This window comes from Pogona vitticeps, chromosome 6 (assembly GCF_051106095.1).
Source record: "Pogona vitticeps strain Pit_001003342236 chromosome 6, PviZW2.1, whole genome shotgun sequence".
Lineage (NCBI taxonomy): Eukaryota > Metazoa > Chordata > Lepidosauria > Squamata > Agamidae > Pogona > Pogona vitticeps.
Genome location: NC_135788.1, coordinates 3,600,711 through 3,625,000, shown reverse-complemented (window position 1 = coordinate 3,625,000; position 24,290 = coordinate 3,600,711). Strand labels below are relative to the sequence as shown.

Here is a 24,290-nt window from a genome sequence, read left to right as displayed (position 1 = left end):
TTAAGTACTACTATTCATTTTCATGTAAACATTTGCCAAAAGTTTAAGTGTGCTGGTGACTAAGACCCATAAAACTATGTAGGAAACCATTTGAAACTGGGCCTCTTTATAGGCAAGAAAAATCAAAATACATATACGCACAAGGATGACTTCTCCAAAGCCCGCAAACTTATCTGCTGGTGGTTGACAACTGAATGTTCAGGTTTAAAACAAGTCTCTCAATAGACATTTGCTGGCAGAAGACATTCAATGAGAACCACGCTTTTCCAAACGAATAAAGTTGTATTAAAGTCACCAAGAGTATGCAATGAAGTCACCAATGTATCGTTCTTAAGATGACAGCCAAAATCCAAAGAAAGATGGAAAGTAATCCATATACCTGGGAGGGTTTTGCTCAAAACAGGAACGCCCAACAGTACCGGATGGCAAACCGCAGGTGAAACTTGAGTTCAAAAAATAGTGCATGAAAAAAATACGCGGACAGGCTGCTGTTCTGAGAGAAAGGAAGGCACAAATTCGGCTAGGCAAGCAAGACTAAACACCTCTGTGTATGGGGAACCTTGCCAGGTGGTCTCTGTAGCTTCACAAACCTAGATTGTATTTTAGTAGAGATAAGAGTTAGATCCAATATCAGTGAGTAGAGTGTGACTTTAGGAAAGAGCTGTGTGGGGAATTAAGACAGAGCCATCTCTCCTTTCTCCCTCCCTTTCTTGAAGGACCACATTTGATTCAAGCTATTATGTACCACTGATTGTGAAAAACAACATCCAGAAGCCCATTCCAAGGCTAAATTCTGCACCGTTCATTGCAGAACCCTGTCTGCAACATTAAGACACAAACTCCTTAATCAAATTCCAACAGGAAACTAAGAACAGATTCAACCCGATTTAGTTTTATGATCAACCAATTCCCATTTAAATCTCTGCCATTCTTCTCACCAGTCTTCAACATGACAGCTTCCAGTTTTCAGAGATCATAATCTCCACAAGAAGTTGGCGATACACACACAATCACAAACACATTTCTAAAAGCATTTTCAATACGAATATCTAAGTTTGCATATCTATGCTGCATAATTTAACATTATCTGATATTAGAGTCATCATTGGGCAAATCCAGCGAGATCTACCCAAGCGCTGAAGCATCACAGTGTAGTACATTTAGATCACAAAAACAATACATGTTCTGATACAAGCGAAAGGGGAAGCATGGCACTGATTTTGAGAATGAGGATACCTGATCTTCAAGTTACTGTACGCAGCTTAATTTTACCTAGCGGTTAAAAAGCAAATGATTACTGCACCGCTAATAGAAAGTATGGATTTGATTTGGCAACTGGCATCTTGGAATATAAAGCTGGAAATATTTTAGAGCATTCTAAGAATAAAAAAATTCAGGAACTCCAGCAGCTAAACGTGTTTGAGGAGTTAGGAGCAGGAAACTGATAAGGACTTAATTCAAAAGGCATGTGAGTCACCTAGCCTTGTGCACCTAAGGGAACTTGATCAGAACCAACCGTAATATAATCAGTATATTCCTCTATATGAGGAGCTCCTACATCGATTCTGCCTCATTTCTAAATGAAGCCCTGAATGCAAAGTATTTAATAGGATCATCAGCCAGAGGTACAAGGTGGCTAACCTCAATACTGCTGGGGAAACACCCTGAACAAAATAACTTGGTGTAGCCTCCTGCTTCCAGTTCTTCCTCAAGGCTGAATTACAATTAGCATGCATAAAATATAACCTCACTCTTTGGTGGGTACATATACTACCATTTTGTAAAGGGAGCTCAAAATGCAGACAAAAGACACAAAATAAAAACGGACAGGACACTTTTATAATCAACAGAATGATAACAGATATTATTTTAGGTATTATAATGCTAGGAAACCCAGTGCTGGAAACCGATTACGAAACACTCATACTGTAAAACTACCTATGAAATGCAGCTTAGAAATCCCTTTAAATTGTTCAGTTGCCAAAAAAAAAAAAAAAGCTGAGCACACAGTTATTTACCTTAAAGACTTTTCAAAGGCACATTACTAAAGCAACCAATCATCATAACCACTGTTTTAAAACACTTCTCACAAATTCAGTGCGCCTATCATTATTACGCTCACGTCCATAAAAAATACAAGTATTTTATAAACAGGAAAGAACAGGCTGCTGAATTATCTTTTCTAACAAAGCACTAGTGATAAAAGTTAAATACAATTAACCGCTCATATATTAAACTGGTTCTAAAACCTATCTGACCTTTAGACCATTAGTGCAAAATGCACAAAATATAAGTCTCCAGCATTCTTAATCTTTTAGGAAAAAACTGAAGCTGAAAATATTATTTATATTTTCCTTAAGAATTCTGGCACTCTGAAGATTGTTTCCTTTGGACTTTAAACCAAGTAAGAAGAATACAAGGAATCTGCAACTTCTTGCTGCAGATACTGAAGTCCTTGCATCTGCTGTAAAAACTTTACACAATCAAGGGATAGGCAAAGGGGTAGACTAGGGACACGGTTGCACTGCAATCTCCAGCCAGCCTTACCCAGCATAATTGCAGGTGAGAAATACTGGGAGCTGACACCCAGCAATGTCTTTGCTGAATATTGCCTCCCCATCCCTGTTGTCTCAAATCTGTGGTTCCCATCCTTGGCTCTCCAGGGGTTTCTGGACTACAGCTCCCAGAATCCTCCCCAGCACAGCTAGTGGGGGGAAGGAGTCTGGGAGCGGCAGTCTAAGAACATCTGGGGACACAAGGATGAGAACCACGGGTCTAAATGACCACAAGCTCAAAACTGAACACAGTGGGGGAAATGTTAACGACCCAATTGTGCTTCTCAGAGCGATATCTGACGTGTTAGATGAAAGAAATCTGTTCTTCGAAGTATTCCTCGCTTTTTCAACAAGGATCTTCGGAGCGTGAGAACTGCTCTTCAGAGTTCTCCTCTAACATATAAGATACAAGCACACGACTGGGTGATCAGTACACGCAGGCTATCCCACATTTTACAAGATTGTGAAAAAGTTAATACTCAGAAATGATAAGAATCCACCTACCAAAGCCCCAATCCAGATTTTCTTTAACACACAGGAATTATGCACATGTGCACAGATACACACAAAGGTCCCTCCCTTCACTACAATGTGACAGCCTTCTGTACACAAACATACGGCCCCATCACCATTTGCATGGGGCTGTACACAGCATTCTCGTGAAAGGGGAAACCTGTACTTGGAGCGACCGAAATCAAAGGGCACTAGTAAAACTTTGGAGAGGGAAACCATCTGTTATAGTTATCTTATACATTCATGTTGGCATGTGATGAATCTGATTGTCCATGACACAGCATGAAGCCCAATAATAGTGATTCAACATACAAAATTTCCCCGTGCTAAAAATAAACCAGTCAGCTTTGGTAACCTAGTATCAAGTAAGTCTACAGAACTATTTGTACAAACATCCCATCTCTACAAACATAATACCTTGTGCATATTTATAGTTTATAGATACATGTAACAGACCCTGAGCATACATTAAGCCTGATTAATAGGTCTGGTGAGGGATCAAAGTGTATAGTGAAGTCAGACAAATGATATATTAATTCTTAAAATAAATATCAACAGCTATAGTTTTCATTAAGTGCATACCAAGTTAAATAATCATTTAAGCCACTAAGGTATCAAAGTACTGTATTCCTTTCCTAATGTCAAAGTATTTAATTCCACTAACTAACACGCACCATAATTGAATATTTAATACATGGTATTTAAAACTTTCCTTCTTTTTCCAAAACCTACAGAATCTGTTGAACCACCATACCTAGTGATGGCGAGGTCTGGATTAGCTCAGCTTGAAACGCACACTGGCAAAAACAGCTTCACAATTTTAACAGAACTAATGTTAACTGCTGATTGCTTAAACCAGATCATCCGCATTTTTTCTCGGCTCCTAACAATACCACAACATATAGGTACATTATTCCAAAACAGCAACGACGATAACAGTATTCAGTTATCACTTTGGCACTTAAAATATTAATATTACAAGATGAAGGATTAATAAATGCTTAAGTGGTATTGTGAAATACACTAAACTGTAAAAATATGAGAGTCAACTAAGCCGTTTGCTAGTTTCCTAGTTCATGGCTTGAGTCACAGCTTTGGATCAGGGATCAAGAAGAAGAATGACTATTGCTTGCCTACATTTATTTTGATCATTTCTCTTTTAAACTGCACATACACGCCATCCATACTAAGATTGCTGCAAGATTACAAGAGAAACACACCCATCTAGATTTGAACAATGGCACTGGACGCGCAGTATACACCAGCTAGATTTCAACAACAGCCAGGTCGGCTTTTCACTCTGCTGCAAGGTTTGCTGGACGGTGCTCATTTGATGACTGGTTGGGGTTCATTGGGATTCTCCCTCTGGTTTTCTTTGTCTTCCTGCTCTGCAAGGATCTTCACTCGGAAGCTGCAGTCTACCGGGCAGAGCCCCTGCAACGCCTTTTCCACTTCCTCCTTTTTCACCAGGGCGCCTGCTGACGTTTTCGGCAGCGTCATCTGAAAAGCGCACCACAAAGCTGTACGGGTTTTCCGCGTGAAGAAGGCCAGATCTTTAATGGCAGCTGCAAGAGCTAGGACATCTATAACAAAACCAGCATTCAGTTATTTACAGTTCAACAGGAAGCACTGAACAAGGGAGGTTTTGACAAAAGAGTCTCACGCAAAGAGGGCAGCTTTTAGCATCACAACACACATATACTTAACTGTAATTCCTCTTACAATGCTTCTCATGAACTATCCAGGGTTCATATGTGACAATGTTCTGATGTTCTTTTTTCCTCAGCTTATTTCTCCCAGCAAATCTTCTTAAGATTCTGTATTTTAACTGTTTCCAACCCCAGCTTTCCCAGACAAGCCCTATTCAGTTACTTTCAAAACACCCTGACCCTTGCTCCTCTCAATTTCTTGTATTGCTGCTCATCGATACATAGAAGGCAGCAATGGGCTGGATGAGGGAGAGTCTCCAATATCTTATATAAATTTGTTATTCCACTTGTTAATTTTATCTTCAGGTGACCTTTGAAGGACTGCTGCAAGAACTAAACTGCCATATGTCTAAGGCCAACTTTAGTTCTTAAAAAAACCAGCCGTTGCTTTCATCCTTCTCAAGATCGGTTTTAAAAAAACTGATTATAATGCTACCAATTAAGCACTGACTTGATTTTAAAAAACAGCTCTCTATTTAATAGGCAGTGCAAGGTTTAACCATTATTTTTAAGTACTGACAAAAAAACACAGACACTAGACAGTGCCCTCAGTTGGGGACAGAGAGAGGAATGGTCTCCTGTGAGATGATTATGCTCTTGCCACTGGTGCATCATCACAAACAAACAGTAGGCTTTTGACGTAAGAACTTACTCACAGGGAACTCTATGCAGATTTCATTAATCCATATGTTAATATTTTGTTTTTAAGGAAGCCATAATTAAAATCTGTAAGTTTTGCCATAATCAAACAAAAGCCACTTGCCTTTTTCCTTATTGTAACGAGACATCCCTAGCCGCTGAGGATTAACAGCATTAATGATCTCTTCCTTGCGTTTTGCTTGAGTAGCACAGATGGCTTCCAAATGACGTCCCAAAGTGGCAGATATGTTTCTATGGACAGGAATCTCACAGAGGTGTTGCATTTTCCCAACTAAGCTGTGTACCTATAAAGGACAAGAGTGTTTCATTGGACGTTTTTATCTTGGGAGGGAGGGGGAAACCCAGTTAGCCATTCCAAGTTTTTGGTTGCTGTTTTTTTAAATACAGTGGGGTCTTGACTTGAGAACTTAATCCGTATTGGAAGGCGGTTCTCAAGTCAAAATGTTCTCAAGTCAAATCTGCATTTCCCATAGGAATGCATTGAAAACCATTTGATCCGTATCTGCTCTTTTCCGTCCATAGAAACTAATGGGGAGCTGCTATTCTGCCTTCGACCACTAGAGGGGGATATTTTGTTTCTTTTTTTCTTAGGTCAAGAAAGGTTCAGGGAAGGCAGGGAAAATACAGTCCAGGCAGTACAGGGCCAGGCAGTCCGAAGACTGTCTCCCAATCCACTCTCTAAACGCTGGGAGGAGTGAGGAAGCAGACAGGCACCCTTTTCACTGGCCAACAGTTAACTGAAAGTTCAAATTTTGCACTTTCCCTGCCTCCCACGTGGTTTTTTTCAGTTCTTAACTCAAATCTAAGTATGTAAGTCAAGTCAATATTTTCTTATGAGAGCGGTTCTTAAGTCAAAATGTTCTTAACTCAAGCCGTTCTTAAGTCAAGACCCCACTGTAAGAACTCCAACAGAGCAGTGTAGCTCTGACTTCCAGTTTGTTTCCACACTGAAGGCTTGAGGTTCTGCATTTCTCTTTATCTGGTTTCGCAGTCCCTCCAGAGTCCTCCTCAGGTAAGGCTTACACCCCCTTCTGAACACTGTCATGATTGTTATCTGGCATGCTTCCCCTAGGAGGCTGCTTTACAACTAAGAATAGGCATTTTGAGCTCCCGCCAAGATGGTTGTAGGACACAAAGCATTCACGGCAGTCCTTGGGTGACTGAGAATATAAGGAGATGGGCGAATTTGAAGGCAATCAAGCACACACGTCATGTGGATAGAAAGAAGTACCTGATTACAGCCCACCTTCCCTTCCAGACTGCCAACCTGTCCCAAAAGGCACATAACAATTCAATGATACACACATACAACTCTTTTGGAATGCCTGGTCTCTCCACAGCATCATCTCTATCTGGCCCTGGCCACCAACTGCAGGCACTGGTTTAACTGGTGCTAAGGCAAACCATTTAAAGGCAGGGTATGAGAAAGAACCCAGGCTACCTGTAAGTAGCTTTCATAACACTGGGTAGCCTATGTTCATGGCCCATGAGGAGAAGTTGCCTGAAATCAACCAAGCTATTCCCCATTAGCAGCTGCTTCTGACTGAACAACCAACAACAACAACAACAACAACAAAAAATCAAAGAGATCACTTGGAGTGGATATTGGTTATTCCAAACAAAGCAAAATACAACCTTTCATAGCTCGAAGAGTTCATACACCCCCTCCACACGTATGGGACAAAAGCAAAGTGTGTCGTTTACATACCATCCCATAGTGCTTGAAGCACTCTCTGGGCGGTTCACATCTTATAGTTGATACACACTGCCCATCCCCGAGCAAGCTGGGTACTCAATTTAGTGACCTCGGAAGGACGGAAAGCTGAGTCAACCATGAGCTGCCTACCAGAGCCCTCTCAGGATCGAACCCAGTTTGTGAGCAGAGGCTTGACTGCAGTACTGCAGTTGAACCACTGTGCCTTGAGATTTCAAAGCTCTGAGCAGAGGTTATGTGCCCTGCTGTTCTGGTCAGGGAATAGGATTTGGAAGGAGTCACCAGTTCACACAATAGCCTTATTTACATTTCTTTCACGGGCAAAGCTAGTCTTGCAGTATTGACTAACGTCGCTCTCAGCACTTTCATTTCCTATCTGCTCCTGTCAAACTACGGTCAAGCTATTTAAAAACAAAAACAAAAAACAGGCCAGCACAACTTTCCCACCGATATGAAGTGAAAGCCCCAGTGAGACATCCTCTTTCAGGGTGCTTACTCTTGCCTGCTCTCGGAACTGGTCCACAATCAGACGATCCACGCGGGAAGGCTTGGCAGGAAGCTGGGAAAAGGGAGCATTACTGGAGATGGACACCCGCTTCCCTGGAAAACTTCTTGCTAGATCTGCCTCTGTCTGAAGGGAAAACAGCAGAAGAGGTTACCAGAATATGTTCTGTTTGTTTATTTAAAATATTTTTACCTTGCCTTTCTCCTTTAAAAAGGCAGCTTACATCATTAAAAGACAATGTTAAAGCTAACAACAATAAGAATACAAATACTAAAAAGGAACCAAACAAACGCCATACAAAAACAAAAGGAACACCAAAACAAACATTCAGAGCAGTAAGGCCCAACCATCCATTCACACACCCCACTCAGGCGGCCAGTCACTCACTCAGAGAAAGCCTACTGTATCAGTGGGCAAGCTCTGAGGGTTCAGGGACTAACATTATGGCATCCAGAAGCCTCTGCAAGCTGCCTCATCACCCGCCCCTCCAGAAATAAACTGGAAATGGCCGGAGCTCTAGGTCCAGCTTCATAAAATCCTTAATGGGGAATTTTGGACTGGAACAAGGCAGAGAGAAGGTGTACCTTGTTGTAAATAAAACGGGTGTTCCCGAAGGCCTCCAGAAATACTAAGAGCCAAAGTGGACCACAGGACAAAATAGGATTCAGGAGATCAAAGTTCAAACTTTATCTCGTCCATGGAAATCCACTGGGGCAAAGAAACTGTAAGACCAATCTTTAAATATCTCACATATTTTGAAAATCTTATTAGGATGACAGTGACTTGATGGCATGTTAACAACTCTCACTTTTCTGGCCCAAAAAATACATGTTGGGACTTATGTACCTGGAACAGGTGGCAGTGACAGTTACAAACCTGTGTCTGGATTTCTCTTGCCTGATTCATTACCTTTCCCCTCTACCTGTATTTTAAATACACGTACCGCGGTAAGACATCCCACAAAACTATTTTACATTATGCGGTGTTTTTTGTTCATTGTTATGTGCCATCAAGTGACTTTCAACTCATGGCCACCCTATGAACGAGTGACCTCCAGATCTTCCTGTTATCAACAGCCCTGCTCAACGAAACTCAAGGCTGTGGTTTCCTTGGTAGAGTCATAGATAGGAGGCCAGCAATAAAAAGCAAAAAGGGTTCCAGCCTCTTCCACCAAAAGATCAGCAAGGCAAAAAACAAGTAACCTGTGAATGCATGATGGATTTGAAATATTCTCTACCACGTAAATAAGCAATTTCAGTCTTGCTTCTTGCTTCTAGAAAATTAGCGACCTCAAAAACAAAGAGATGCAGGCCTGATATGGTCTAAATGACTTAAATTCCCTATTTTCGCACAACAGATAGAAATGGACTTAAAAGACAGGCAGTGATGTATCACCTAGCCTGCTTTTAGCCAGAACTGTCCCATGATTTCATAGGAGACGCCACATGGAATCTAATATGCTACACACATTTCCAAGGAATAAAAGTTCCCTTCCTCCAGGGAGGTAGATAAATGGAACATAAGCAAACAAGAGGTCTTCAAAACTCTCTTCGGACTCACTGACATCTATCTATATGGTTACTTTTTCCTTCTAGCAGGTTCTTTACTCAGAACTCATCTCTCACAAGACTGCTTCCTTCATTCTAGAGATCTTTAAGTGTGATATAAGATAATGCAAAGTAAATATCCTATGAAAATACAAACAAATCTGCAATGTGATTAATCTCATTTACCCTGGATGTAGAACTTAGCCATTCTTGATTAAATTATGAAGAATCATAAGCTGCATTTGAAGTGTTTGAAAATGTCCTCTCTCCTCAAAAAAAAAAAAAAGTTAAAAACCTAGACCAAGATCCTAACTTCTCATAAAATTCTGATCTTATGCCCGCTTCACTGGCCGTCAGCCTGGTTCCAAGCCTAATTCAAACTGCTGCCGATAAATTTTATGCAAACAGTCAGGAACCAGGATACGAAATAGGCAGCCTCACCCTGACTTGCTCCAGTCTTTGACAGAGGCCTGGCTTTATCTCCTACTACAGAAACACAGCAGACTGAGCAAACATAAGGGAAGCATGCTGACTGCAGGAAGGCTACAGGAACCACTCTATGAAAAGCTCTCCTGAGTTCATCCCAGCTGTCATCCAACATGCACACAATATTTACTCCAACATCCTTTCCTCATTGGTGATTAAAAGGTGTTTTTTTTATTTCCAGCTTGTTATGATACACCCATGCCTATCAAGAACCTGCTATTTTGCATAGCCTAAGATATATTTGAACAGAGCTGAAACACCAGAGTCGAATACTTAAAGGCTTCCTATTCTTCCCTGGGGCACCATTTGGAGGTGTATATGGAACTCCTCCTGTACAGAATTTCTCTTGTCCATGTTACCAATAGCTCCAGCTACATTTCAGCTGACAGTGGATTATGTTACTGACCTTTTTCCGTTCTCTTTCTAGTGCTCTCCACTGCTCATAACATTCTTCCAGATGAATATGAAGCTCATTGGCCGGTCCATTACGACTCCTTGGAGGCCGATACTGGCTAGGGGGCGGTGGAAAGGCCAAGCACGGAGAAGCAGTCTCTCCACAGAAGAGGTCATTCAGGAAAGGACTTAAATGGGGCAAGTCGTCATAAGGAAGGAGATCAGCAAGTTCAGCCCATGGAAACGGCAAAAGAGAAAACGCAACATTGGCGGGTGATGAAAACAGGTGAGGATTCAATGGAGGGAAACTGGGCATGGGTTTATAACCAGACACTAATGGGAACACAGGAAGGAAAGAAGGATTGATGAAATCAGTTAAGGCAGCACCATTTGGTTCTGGTTTTCTTCCCCATATTTCAAGCTGTGGCTGATCCGGGCCTACATATCTTGTGTGTGGAATTGAATGATTCCTCTGTCTTCCTTCGTATTGCCCTCTTCTCTCATCGGTATTATATCGGTTTTGCTTATTATTAAATCTGTGGTGCTTTGCAGACTCGTTTATCAGCGAGTGCTGCTGTGATAAACAACTGGAAGAAGCATTAACAGATACTTTACCACAGTATCCCTCTGAAACAGCTAAAGAATGAATCTGGGAGTGTCCAACAGGGTTACGTGGTTGTTTCTGATTTTCTCTAGAACTAGAATATCCTGAAATACTGGGAATGTTAGCAAATAACTGTTGTTTGCCATCATTTCTCAAGGATGGCCCTGATGGCTTCTGTGAATAGGATAGCTGGCCTGGGGACCGTTTAGTGGAAGGTCCACCTGACTGAACGGAAGACATTTCCTTTTGCTTCCCATAGGTTGCACAGGACACAGCACTTGGATTTGGTCTTTTTGTCTCCAGCCACGTATATCCATTGTAAGATGACTTCATGTTCCGCGCAGTTGGTTTTAGAGCCGACTGACTACAGGGAGCTTTCTGAGGCTGTAGGGGGCCCTTATGTTCACCATTGTGAAAGGTCACTGACATTCGGATGTTATGGTGGCTGTTTTGTGGGTAGTTTTCCTGAAATTCTGTTTCCACTGCTTCAGGAAAGCTATTTTCTGTATTAAGTGCTGAACTAAGAAAATGTTCAGACAAGTAGCTAAATTCCTGACACTCATGAGTAGTTGTAAAACCCGTATACTGTTCAGGACACAAATTATTTTCCTGGATTACTGGGTCCCATATTCCACCTATAGGAGAATTTGACAGCTGGATGAAATTGTTGCTTGAGCCTTCTGTGTCATTTCTCATCATCATCTCTCTTCCTCTGCCAGATTTCTGGCATTCCTTATTGGTAGTGTCTTTTATTTTATTATGAGACGAAGGTGTGCTCCCATGGCTATTCTTGTTGTAATTTTGCACGCGTACAAAGTTGCCTTGATTGGTTCCAATACTCTTAAGAGCCTTGTTCTCTGGATCAGCGTTCTTCAGGATGTCCTCAGGTGACTGGATGCAAACACTCCCAGGCGACTCCCAGGATCCTATGACATGGAGGTCGTTGAGTTCGTTCTTTAACAATTCCACAGAGGATGCCTTTTGCCAGTTTTCTTCGTAAGATTGCTGGACATCAACTAAGTTGGTAAGGTCATCATTTCCCAAAATCTTCATAGGAAAAAGACCCGAGAGGCTGCTGTTGTTTTGAAAGTCTGATGACCACACTGGTGGGAATAATCTTGATAAAGAATTCCTAAGACAAAAAATAATATTGCTGAGTTAAACAAAGCATGTGATTTTGCATCAAATCACTGGTACAGCTCACAGCATATTATTTATTTCACAGGCAACAATATTTTCCTGCCATTATTCCACTTTTTTCAAAAAAACAAAATGCCAGAGATTAAATCTGGAATTGTTACCTGATTTATGTTTAATGTAGGTTTAAAAAGACACCTTTTATCTTCAGTGCATCAACAAGATGCATGGGCTGGCTAAAAAAGATGCTATCCTATTAGTTTCTTTGTAGAAAGAGAGCACAATAGCTTGGAATACAGTTGAAGGGATGTTAGCTTCACATGCTAGGTGCTTATGCTAATGTTAGATTCTAATACTGGATAGGACAACAGAAAAAAACTGAGCTTAAAATAAAGAACAAGGAGATGTAAATTAAGTGGGTGAATATGATAAACAAAGGCTTAACTAAGGCGTGATAGCATAGGTGGCTGTGTAGTCTCTTTTGAAACGGCACATCATGAATGCTGCATCAGAACATCCAGCCCTGACACTCAGATGTCTCTTTAGCATGTTCACATTCTACAGAGATTTCCTATATATGTGCCTTCTCTTGCATGTCAGGTGTGCCGTTCTTCCTCTGTTAATATATCCTTCAGTCTCGAGAGACTATGGTAACATGCTCTGAATAGAGGTCTTCGAACTGCGTCTAGTGTGGCTGAGGAGGCCAATTTGAGAGGGATCATCCCTTCCACACTGAAGACAAACACAATCAGTCCCTTTGTCCAGCTCCCTGATTTTGCTGCTTTCATGACTGCCTCTTTGCCTCGGCCTGCTGGACAAGGGTCTCTGCAAATTGTAGTTTTAGATACTGTACATCCCAAGCTGTCCAACTTTAAGAAAAGACTGACATAACAAAAGCAGCTTTGATGGAGTGGTATGTTTAAAATGTATACATGTTTGTGTGTCACAGCTCCATGTTGTGATTGGGTTTAACAAGCCAGGCTGGGGGAAACGCTACCAGAAGCTTTTCCAAGAGAGGATATTTGGGTATCCCGAGAGGACAGCGACATCGCTCAACTATCCATGAAAATATGTTAGAAGCAGCTTAGGTGCAAGATGCTGGTTAAAATCAGAAGGAGTGGTTGTGAGGCCATGGGCAAGATTCAAGGAGAGGTCAATAAGCTGTGAAGATCAATGGCACAGTAGAATCAGACAGACTACAAGCTGGCTATCCAGTTTTGAGAAAGCTGATGGAACTAAAATCTCTTAACTACTATAGAAAACAGTTAAAGCATCATCAATATTGGTTTACAGGATCTTAAAGGCGTGAGTAGATATTTAGAAGATTTAACTTAATGGCTTATTAACAAACAGGTATACAGTGGTGCCTCGCATAACGTTTTTAATTGGTTCAAAAAAAAAAAACCTTATGCGAAAAAAACTTTATGCGAAACACCATTTCCCATAGAGATGCATTGGAAACCGGTTAATCCGTTCCAATAGGCACGGATTGCCGTCCTTAAGCGAAAAAACCCATAGGAAACATCGTTAAACGATACAATGTTTCCTCCATTGGAATGTATTGTAGCTGACTCAATAGGTTTCAATGGCTTTGCGAAGTCAATTTTTGCAAAATTAAGTGTGTCATTAAAGGGTCAAAAATGGTTTTAAATGCTTGGATTAGCTTCTGCACCCTCTAAAACGGATGCAAAAGTTAATTTGGCTTTGATCTGACTTTTCGTTAATTAATGGTGAATTTTTTCCCCCCAACTTTTGACAGCTGTCAAAATCTGACAGCTCCATTATTTCCTATGGGGGAAGAAAAAATTCACAAAAAATTAATGAAGACTCAGCAACTGTTCTAAATTCTTGGGTTCGTTAGAGGACCCCCTAAGTTGTGTGCAAACCTGATTTGGCTTTGATCTGAACTTTCGTTAATTTTTTGTAAATTGTTTTCTCCCCCATAGGAAAGCATGGAGCTGTCAGATTTTGACAGGTCCATTGGTTCCTATGGGCCAAAAAACAAAAATTCACAAAAAATTAACGAAACGTCAGATCAAAGCCAAATCAGGTTTGCACATGACTTAAGGGGTCCTCTAACAAATCCAAGCATTTAGAACCGTTTTGGACCCTTCTAAGACACTTTTTAAATTGAAAACAAAAAAAACGTTAAGCGAAGCAGGGGACCTAAAACCAAAAACGTTAAGCGAAGCATGGTCCCAAAAACGCTATGCGAAAATCGCCCATAGGGAAAAACGTTATACGAAGCACAATCTGCCTCTGAAAAAATAAACGTTAAGCGAAAAAAACGTTAAACGAAGCAAACGTTAAGCGAGGCACCACTGTATATACATTTAATTTAACCCTGAGCAGACCTTTAATATATGTGTTCCATGCTTAAGGTCACCTACCAGAGGACATAGGATGGTAGGGGACTCTGAGAAAGGTATGGAGTCCATGTTTTCCATGAGTACCTTTATGGAATATTTCTTATTTGAGCTACACTCATTTTGAAAAGCTAGCCAACACTGTCAAATGCTATGGAAATTATATTTACAAGAAATTTAGATTGTTAAGCCACTCTGAGCTCAGATAAATATTTTTATATAACTATGCTGTTAATGGAGATAAAGGAGGCTGTTCCAGTGAAGCTTACAATGTTCCCTTAAAATAACTATTTACATAAATTGTTATCAACTTACCAGTCTGTAGCAGCCTCTTGCTTCTCTGGCTCCTCTAAGATATCTGTCACTAAACCAAACATATCGGGGCCGTTGCCAGAATAGGACAGATTGACCTGTGCCCTAAAAAGAGAAACAAACAAAAAGGATTGAAATGAAAACCCCAATCAATAAAGCATTTTGAAAGGTTTCTTTTCACTCATTATTATGTTGTTTACCAGTTTTCAAGCCATTTGACATTTTGTAATACAGTGTGTGAAAAACCTAAAACAAAAAGGATTTAGGGAGACAAGGAACAATATTCATTCAAATTGTTAAAGCTAGATAAGCATTGTGATTTGCCCCTTCGCTATCCACAAGCCACCACGATCCGCCCACCCACCCACCAAAACAAACTGGTTCAGTTTGCTTTTGGGAGGGTGGTTTGTGCTAGGGGGGATTGGGATCCCGCCACTTGCCTGTCCCCATCGCCTCCCTACCTTATCTTGAAGCTGCCACTGCTGCCATCCTGAGGGGCAGCAGGCCCAGCTCCTTGTAAGAAGCCAAGTCTGATGCCTCCGTTGCCACCTATCAGCTGAGTGGCGTGCGCACAGGCAGCAGGAACAGTCTCCGTGTGAGGACCCGGGCCTGCTGCCTTTCAGGACGGCAGTGGCAACTTCAAAAAAAGGGAGGGAGGCGATGGGTGCAGGGGTGGGCAAGCCATTTTGCCAAAGCAAAGCCAATCACCAAAGAGAAGGAGGGAAAAGTCTGGTGCTTTGTTTCAGCGAAAAAGGATCCCTGAAAAAAAAAAACCCTACGAACCAGCCCAGTTCATGTTTTTATCTGGTTCATGGTTCGGTTCGCGCCCATCTCTAATCACTACAAATGACCGGTTCTATACGTGGAAAAAGATTTCAGGAAAGCACCACAAGGTGGCACTCGCCTCCTACCTTTTTTGTGTACAGTCATGTAATGCAGCAACAGTATTGGCATCATCTCCACAGGCTGACCAGCCAGTATAGAACTGGGAAGAGTCCACAGAGGATGGTGTATTGGTGATTCCTCCAAATATTGGGGAGAAAAACTGGGTATCCATGTTAGGGCTGTTTACCTATAAATTTAAAATAGCAGCAGCTTTAAAAATAAACATTTTTTACAGGTATCAAACATATTATTTTAAGAAGACAGCATATAAGGAATCTAGTCTTCCATCCTTTCAAGGTCGATAAAATGAGTACCCAGCTTGCTGGGAAGGCAATGTGTAGCCTGCGTAATTATCCTGTAAACCGCCCAGAGAGTGCTTTAAGTGCAATGGGGCAGCTTATAAGCAGCATGCTTTGCTTTTTTGCTTTTTAAAGAGATTTCTTAAAAGACAGCTACAAACAAGTCACAGAATTGTAAAGATAATGGACAGTCCACATCTTTAAAAGTTATCCAGACTTATGAAGTCACCTCAGCATGCATACACACACACACACACACACACACACACAGAGAGAGAGAGAGAGAGAGAGAGAGAGAGAGAGAGAGATTATTTGGGGAGGAGGGTTGCCTTGTTCCACTTGCAAGCTGATAGGCATTCAGCTACCAGAGTCTGCTATGTAGTATGATTTCTAAGCAAAGTGAATATTATGGCTCACCTGTGGCTTACAACAACTGAATGTGGTGCTTTGTTTAACCATGTCCCCACTTTCAATGTGGAAACCGTTGTTTCCAAGTTGAGTAACATTTTCAAACCAGCAGAGATTGGACGTCTTAACCTGTTCCACCTATTTAAAGACAATTCTGCATTAGAATAAATGAAAAAAACGTTTAATAAAACTATGCCTGGCTATAAATGAAATAGCACGGTGCATTTTACATGAGCTGGAAAAATTATATGTAATACACATAGTACTGGCCTCATCTTGCACAGCTCAGCAGCTTCCATACTAGCCAGGATAAAAGTAAATACTTGTTGCTAAATATACTTCTTGTCAAATACTGCTGCTTAAATTTGCAGACTGGCAGATTAAATGGAAAATTCGATAACACCCAGCTAAATGTTTCCTGTCCCAAGCATAGTGTTTCATTTTAAAAACACACAAAGTGCAGCTACACAGACCACAAACTGAAGCAACTGATCAATTCGTATACAGTATGACAGGTGTTCTTATCTTTTGCCTTTCACCTTTCTTTGTTTAAATATACAAAGACCGAGCTCTATTTGACGTACAAAGAAAACAATACAAGTACAGTATTTGGCTTTCCATAAAGAGGAACGTAATACCTCTGCCGCAGCACCAAAAAGATAAGAATCACAATTATTCTGTTGCAAAGGAACTTGCTTTAAAACAAACCAACAAACCAAAAACTTCTGATTTCAAGCTTTGCACTTGCTTCTACCCACTGTTTCCCTTGGAGCTCCAATCCTTATTCTGCTTATATAAAGGTCATACAGCATATGTGTAGACATAGTGGCAAAGTCTATCTCCAGTAACTGCCTAATATAAACATATACATCCTTGTTGACATTCCTATGTAAAACCTGAGCCGGCAATTTGCAGGTTTCAGCTGCACTAGGTTCCATCTCTGTCTACGCTCCCATTCATCCCACACAGACTGCAGATGGTACCACAGCTGAGATCCATGACTCCCTTATTATTCTGGTCGCACAAGGACAGTAATATTAATTTAAAAAAACTAAAGGCAACATCTGAATACGTCCTGAAGCTCTAATTTCATCCATTTCTTGAAACAGGCATTTCATAAGGTTTCAAAGGCCTCCTTTCAGAACTAAGAGTGATCATAAAACCAAATTCACTCCATGAAGGTTCACTCTTCCTTCTCCTACCATGTTTTTTTCTGTCAACCTCACACATTTCTCTGTCTGACAATTCTGCAATATTTTCCTAACTTCCTCAGGCAATTTGGGTTTTTCCGATGCCTTCAGATTACTTCTCCACCTGGTGTCTAGAGAGCTTACTCCATTCCTTCTCTTCACTTATCGCATCTCTTGAGTTCTCAACATGCTGCTTTTCGGTTCCAGACTCAACAACTGCAGGCTTATTCCCAAAGGAACCATCTTTTGCTGTTGGGAAGAAAAGCAGCACCACGTGACTCGAAAAACATGATTGATACGGTATGTAAAATTAACATAATGCTCATTCAAAATTTTGTTTCTTCTTATAATTCCTCTCCCAATGGAGGCTAAGCAACATCTACCTACACAAACTTTGAATGCAGCAGCTCTGAACAACCATGCTGTGTTGCATCCAAAACAATCATAAGGGTTCTTCAGGTTAAGGTCTTCTCTCTCTCTCTCTGAATTCTTTTCCCATGAATGATCGGCTGTAACAATCTGCAGTTTTCATTATTTATCCAATGACTGGAACATTCTAGCTTTTTTGGTTGTATGTGTTTTATGATTTCTTGGTCATTATTCATGTCTTCGTTGGTGACCTTCTTGATCCAAGATATTCTCAGTATTTTGCAATAAATCCCTGTTGCAAGTACTTCTCTCTTTTGCATAGCGTATGTGTTACAACCGCACAATTCCACGACATACAGTAGAACCAAAAATTATACAGCACATAGTGACAATATAAAATATCATTTTGTTTAGCAAAGTTGAATTAAATATGATCCAAACTAAATGAAATTAAATATATTACACTAGATGCAAACCTAGTTAGGATACAGAAAAATTGGGGGAGGGGGCAGGAGGATGAATCAAATTTGTCCACAGACATAACAATTCCTGCAAGGCCCTATTCTGGCATATCTGGTTAGCATACCGTATTCCTCAACATCTTACCTTTTTTTACTCTGACATTTAGAGTAACACTCCCCCGCTCAACATTTAGAGGAAAACGTTTAGGGTACAAAAATCTCCGAACCATACAGCAAGTTCTTCAGCTCTGAATGCAATTCAGCGGAAGTCCTGTTGTGTCACTCTGCACCTTCTCTCCCTGAATCTGGGATGGGGGTGCTCTGCCTCAATTCAAAACTCTTTCTTAAAAACCTGCAAAGAAGTTACACTACCTGCTTCTTTACAGCAGCCTCTACTCTGTTTGACTGTTAAGTCTTGCCCAGCTGCCCTCAAAGCTGCTGCTATGAGACACAGAAGCTGTTGCCAGAAGCTGTTGCACACAGAAGCTGTTGCCAGGCCATTGAAGTGTCGCTTTTCAATGAAGCAGGACAAACAAATCAGCCAGGAGAAGGCCGGGGCTGGGTCCGCACAAACGCTAATTCAGGAGACTCCCAACATTATCCAAGTCACACAGCTTCCATGACCACCATCTTTAAACTCTACAAAACCCATTGAAAGCCTGAGGTTTCAAACGACAGTGTTATTCTCAAATCACACAATTCTTAATTAAACAGATCAATACAAATGATGAACCCCTCCCAAAGATTTCAACCTGCTAAAGCGCCTGCCTTAGTTTTGCTAGAATGAAAAACGCCAAGCTTACGTTTTTGGCCTGCTTCCTTTAGTTAACCTCAGCCATGACTGATGTCACTGGAATACCAGTATGTAAAAGTATTATGGGAATTGTAGTCTTCAAACTAGTGTGGAATAGCAATGAAGTGCAGGGCTCAGAAATGAAAGCAGCTTCAAAAGCGCTTTGCAATGGAGGATCTACTAGCCTTAGGCATCTGCTAGGAAATGATATGGGCCTGCTTTTCTTTTCTACACTACAAGTATAGCACCTATACTGTTTAAACATAGTTTATCTTTGAAAATAGCTCTCTCTTGCTTTCAAGCCATTGTTATGTTTACAAAAGAGACATCCAAGATATAAGGATTTGTTTGAGAACAACTTTTAGTAAAGACCTGATAAGCTGATGCACAGCTATAAATACTCAACTCCCAAACAAACTGCAGCAGAGCACAGAGTGCTACTCCTGTCCTCTGAAGATGCCGGCCACAGAAACTGGCGAAACATTAGGAAGAACAACCTTCAGAACACGGCCTAAGAGCCCGAAAAAACCCATGACAACCAAAAGACCTGATAACTTTGACAGATAATTTCTCAACCTAAGGATTAGGCACAGACCTCTTCTGCTTCCAGAAAATCACCTTCTGCCATCTAATCTGCTGTTGACTGAGATCCGCGGGCACAAGAGCCAAAAAGGGGGTGAAACTGATGCCCTGTTGCACCAGACCTGAGCCTCTTCCAGCCAAAGCATGCAGCCACAAAGCCAAAGAAAAGTTAGGCTGGCATGAGGGCCACCTTAATTAATTTCCAGCATCCCTAGTATAAGAGGGCTTCACATTCTTGCACACAAGTTCAGACAGCCCTTTGCCATCTTGACGGTGATGATGGCTTTCTAGATATACAGAACATCACTGTTATTCCATCTTCACATTAACAAATGGCAGATTTAGCCTTCTTTATCTTACTTGGGTCAATAGTTGCTTTCATTTAGTGTTTCTTGATTAACAAGACAATTTTGATGAAAGCAGCTCACTTATTTTCCGTAATGGATGTGCTCGATAAAATTATTGCACTATTTTCAGATTTGCCTCATGCCCTCACAAGTAAAAGAATAAACAGTGACCACCCAGAGTGTCAGGAAGGTTACACTAAAGTTAACAATCCGCTTAATGAATGTTGGAAGAATCAGGCTGGTTTAAGCTTAAATTGAAATGAGTCAATAATCTGAAACCTCAAGTGGTATTTAGTCCAATTTTTCAGACTTAGTTTTTACTTATTGCTTCTCTACCGCCAACAGCTTCTGTTTAAAGACATTCAGCATTAGGCTTTTCATGTAATAGGCGAGGTCCATCAGAGAAAGACACATTGCTTCATCTCTGAGAAAGGGGTGCAAGCTTGTCGTACATAATCCCTTTTCATCATGGAAAAAAGTAAACCAATCTTCTTGCCTAGCAGAACAAAAGATGTGAGGGTCAGGATGCAAAGACCACCGCATTTCTGGATCTGAAAGATGGAGTAAAGTCAATTCTATTCTTTGTTGGGGGGAAAGCAAGAAAGGGATGGGTCAGCCTCCTTTCAATCTTCTCAGAAAAGAAGCAGAAAAGTGTATCAGACAAAATCCAAAGGTTTGGAAAAAAAACATGGGGGGGGAAGGAGACAAAAAATATGGCCTCTTAAAGACTATTATGGTATATTTTAATGTGAGCTTTTGTGGCTTACGTCCACTTCTTCAGACATATGAAATAAAATGAACCACAGAATAAAACACCAAATTCTTAAGTAAAACTGTCATAGCCTTTAAGAGTCTTGGGTGTGCAATAATTTATGGCCTATGTTTGGTGTTAGGTTTTAAAACCAATAGGTTCAAGAGAATGAACATTTTGAATGTTTTACTTGTGAATTCCTCGTTTCATTCTGTGTTTCATTTTATTCCACACGCCCGAAGAAGTGGACGTGGCCCACAAAAGCTCACATTATAATGTCATAGTCTTTAAGGGCCCATATCTTTTTATCTCCTTTTTTTCCTTATGTTTGTTTTTCCTCCTCTTCTTTTGGATTGTGCCCGACATGCTCCCTGCAGAATCACAGTTTTGGAAGATCCCTCTTCCAAAACGACAACGATGAGAAGCAGAAAAAGCCTGTCTCCCAACCCCACAGCACAAAAAACGGGGCTGAGAAGAAAACACCGCTCTGTACAGTACTGTGATTTTTCTTCTTCCAACAGGAAGGGGGGGAATGGAGAGGGGGGGGGATAGACAGATAGATAGGTAGACAGGTAGGTAGGCAGATAGGTAGGTAGGTAGGTAGGTAGGTAGGTAGGTAGGTAGATAGATAGATAGATAGATAGATAGATAGATAGATAGATAGATAGGTAGACAGGTAGGTAGGTAGGTAGGTAGATAGATAGATAGATAGATAGATAGATAGATAGATAGATAGATAGATAGATAGATAGATAGATAGATAGGTAGGTAGGTAGGTAGGTAGATAGATAGATAGATAGATAGATAGATAGATAGATAGATAGATAGATAGATAGATAGATAGATAGGTAGGTAGGTAGGTAGGTAGGTAGGTAGGTAGGTAGATAGGTAGATAGATAGATAGATAGATAGATAGATAGATAGATAGATAGATAGATAGATAGATAGATAGATAGGTAGGTAGGTAGGTAGGTAGGTAGATTAGAGGGAAAGGGGGAGGGGAGGGAGAGGGATAGATAGATAGGTAGACAGGTAGGTAGGTAGATAGGTAGGTAGATAGGTAGATAGATTAGAGAGGGAAAGGGGGAGGGGAGGGAGAGGGAGGGATAGATAGATAGGTAGACAGGTAGGTAGGTAGGTAGATAGGTAGATAGATAGGTAGGTAGATAGGTAGATAGATAGGTAGATTAGAGAGGGAAAGGGGGAGGGGAGGGAGAGGGAGGGATAGATAGATAGGCAGAGTTTAATTAGATAGAGATTAATTAGATAGTTTAATTAGATGGATATCCTCTGTGTGTGGATTCCTCCCTGCAGCCCCCTAGACCCCAGAGTCAGGGGAGGGGTGTAAAGGCCTCTCCCTCATAGTTCCCAATTTCTTTTGCCCCCCCCCTCCAATAGCAACCCCAGCCTGGGGTGGGTGGGGAAGCTCTCTCTCTCTGCCCCTCCACCCACTTCGGCCTCTTCCCCCCCTCCCCCCGGTTCGGCCCCTGGAGGAACGCGATGGGGCCCACCTTCTTCGCCTGAGGGGGTGGGGGTTTGTTTTTGAGGGGGAGGGCAGAAGATTCCCCACATACGCTTCTCCTCAGACATGGAAACCACAACATGGCCCTATTTCCCGCCCCCCCCCCCTTTCCCTCAATCTCCTCATCAGGAATAGCTCCCCCTCCCCCACACCTTCCCCCCACTCCCCATTCACACAACCGCAGCCCCCCCCCGCCGCCGCTGCCCACGGCCCGGCGCCTCACCTCAGGCCGGGGGGGCCCTGCGGGGAAGGGAGCCGCTAGAGGGGGGGCGCCTTCCGCCACCATCTTCATGAGGCTCCGCCCCCCCCGTCGCTTTTCCCGCCCTCAGCCCGCCGGAGTGACTGACAGAAAAGAGGGGCGGTGGCGGGGGGGGGGGTGAAAGAGGCGGGACTTCACTTCCCCAACCGTCGCCCGCCCGGCGGGCCGCAACAGGAGGGAGGGGTTTGCGGTGGCTCCGCCCCTCCTGCCGGGCCTCGAGAGGGGGGGGGAGGCGGGTGCTTGGGTGGCCGCGCGCGCTCTTCGCGCGTGCGCTCTTCTCGCGAGCCGGGCCGCGCCGTTAACGGCCGCGAAGGGGGGAAAAAAAGGGCGGGAGCGAGGAGTGGGGGGGAGGGGAAAAGGTGGCGGTTGAAGGCGCGGGAAGGGAGGCCGGGATCCCCTCAGACCTCGCCGAGGAAGGGAGCGCCCGCCCACCCCGGGGTGCCTGCCTGCACAAGGAGCCCTTTTCTCGCTTCCATGGGTTCTCGAGAGCCGCCTGGAGGCCCCCCCCTTTTTTTTTCAGGGAAAAAAACCAAAGAAATAACTTTCCGTAGGTTCCAGTCAGCCTGGTGCAAACACCGTTCATTATCTCCATAGGTTTCAGCTCAAAGGCAAAATGGGAGAAATTGTACCAGACTTTTTGTGTGTGTGTGAGAGTGAGAGAGAGAGAATATGTGTCAATACTGAGGCTCCAATCCTCTGGCCACCTCATGAGAAGAGAAGACTCCCTGGAAAGGACCCTGATGTTGGGAAAGAGTGAAGGCAAGAGGAGAGAAGGGGACGACAGAGGATGAAATGGTTGGACAGGGTCATCGAAGTGACCAACATGAATTTGACCCAACTCCGGGAGGCCGTGGAAGACAGGAGGGCCTGGCGTGCTCTGGTCCATGGGGCCACGAAGAGTCGGACACGACTAAGCAGCAATATGTGTCAATGTACTGTACATACCCTGTTCTGCCAACCTAGCCGTTCGAAAACATGTAAAAAATGCAAGTAGATAAATAGGTACCACCTCGGTGGGAAGGTGACGGCATTCCGCGTCTAGTCGCGCTGGCCACGTGACCAAGGAAGATTGTCTTCCGACAAACGCCGGCTCTACGGCTTGGAAACGGGGATGAGCACCGCGCCCTAGAGTCAAACACAACTGGACTCAATGTCAAGGGGAACCTTTATATACAGTACCGTTTCCCCTAAAATAAGACCTAACCTGAAAATAGGCCCTAGTAGGATTTTTCAGGATGATTGTAATATAAGCCCAACCCCCCGCATTGAAGTGAAACCCTGCTCTCCACCCTTGTGCAGCAACCAGAAAATGACATGACTGAATCAATGTTGCTGGTTGTGCAGGAAACAAGTAAAACATCCCCTGAAAATCAACACTAATGTGTTTTGGGTGCCAAATTTAATGTAAGACCCTGTCTCATTTTTGGGGAAACTGCGTGCATGTGTACATACATATACACAAGCACATAGTATGTAGGCCTCCTTCAGTCTCGAGAGGCGATGGGAACGTGCTCTGAATAGAGGGCTTGGAACAGCGTCTAGCGTGGCTCAGGAGGCCAATTTGAGAGGAACCATCCTTTCCACACTGAAGACAAAAATACAATCCGTCCTCTGTCCAGCTCTCTGGCTGACTGCCTTCCATAGAATACTAATTAAATGTCATGTGCTATCAGGTCAAATCTGACTTATGGTGAACTTTTTCCAGATAGAGAATACAGTGGGGTCTCTACTTAAGAACATCCCTACTTAAGAACAATTCCACTTAAGAACAGCTCCATTTGCTAAATTTTGCTTCTACTTGAGAACAAAAATCCAAGATAAGAACAGGAAAAAAAAACTTTCCTGCTCTTTTTTTAACCTTAGGTCATCTTAGGTAAAAAAAAAGTTCTCCCCCTAGTGGTAGAGTACGTATTAACCAGCTTT

General features: G+C 42.3%; 1 protein-coding gene across 2 annotated transcripts; it reads right to left on the bottom strand.

Annotated features, from left to right (window-relative positions):
• Positions 1–550: 550 nt before the first annotated feature.
• Positions 551–22,478, bottom strand: LOC110085112 (uncharacterized). 2 transcript variants are annotated; one of them, XM_073002796.2, is made up of 8 exons: positions 22,332–22,478; positions 16,103–16,231; positions 15,413–15,573; positions 14,505–14,606; positions 10,096–11,818; positions 7,648–7,782; positions 5,541–5,721; positions 551–4,651 (listed from the first exon to the last, which is right to left on the bottom strand). In XM_073002796.2, exons 1-8 carry the CDS (start codon positions 22,398–22,400, stop codon positions 4,395–4,397), a joined length of 2,757 nt encoding a protein of 918 aa, XP_072858897.2. In that variant the 5' UTR covers positions 22,401–22,478; the 3' UTR covers positions 551–4,394. The 2 variants fall into 2 exon arrangements, with proteins under 2 accessions (XP_072858897.2, XP_020660616.3); XM_020804957.3 differs by lacking the exon at positions 22,332–22,478 and adding an exon at positions 18,259–18,913.
• Positions 22,479–24,290: the final 1,812 nt, after the last annotated feature.

Coding starts and splice junctions, on each gene's coding strand:
- LOC110085112 (XM_073002796.2), bottom strand. CDS start 22,400: ATGAAGATGGTGGCGGAAGGCGCCCCCCCTCTAGCGGCTCCCTTCCCC. Junction 14,607..15,412: donor CATGACTGTACACAAAAAAG/GTAGGAGGCGAG, acceptor TTCTCTTTTTAG/GGCACAGGTCAATCTGTCCT. Junction 11,819..14,504: donor CAAGAGGCTGCTACAGACTG/GTAAGTTGATAA, acceptor TTTTTGTCTTAG/GAATTCTTTATCAAGATTAT.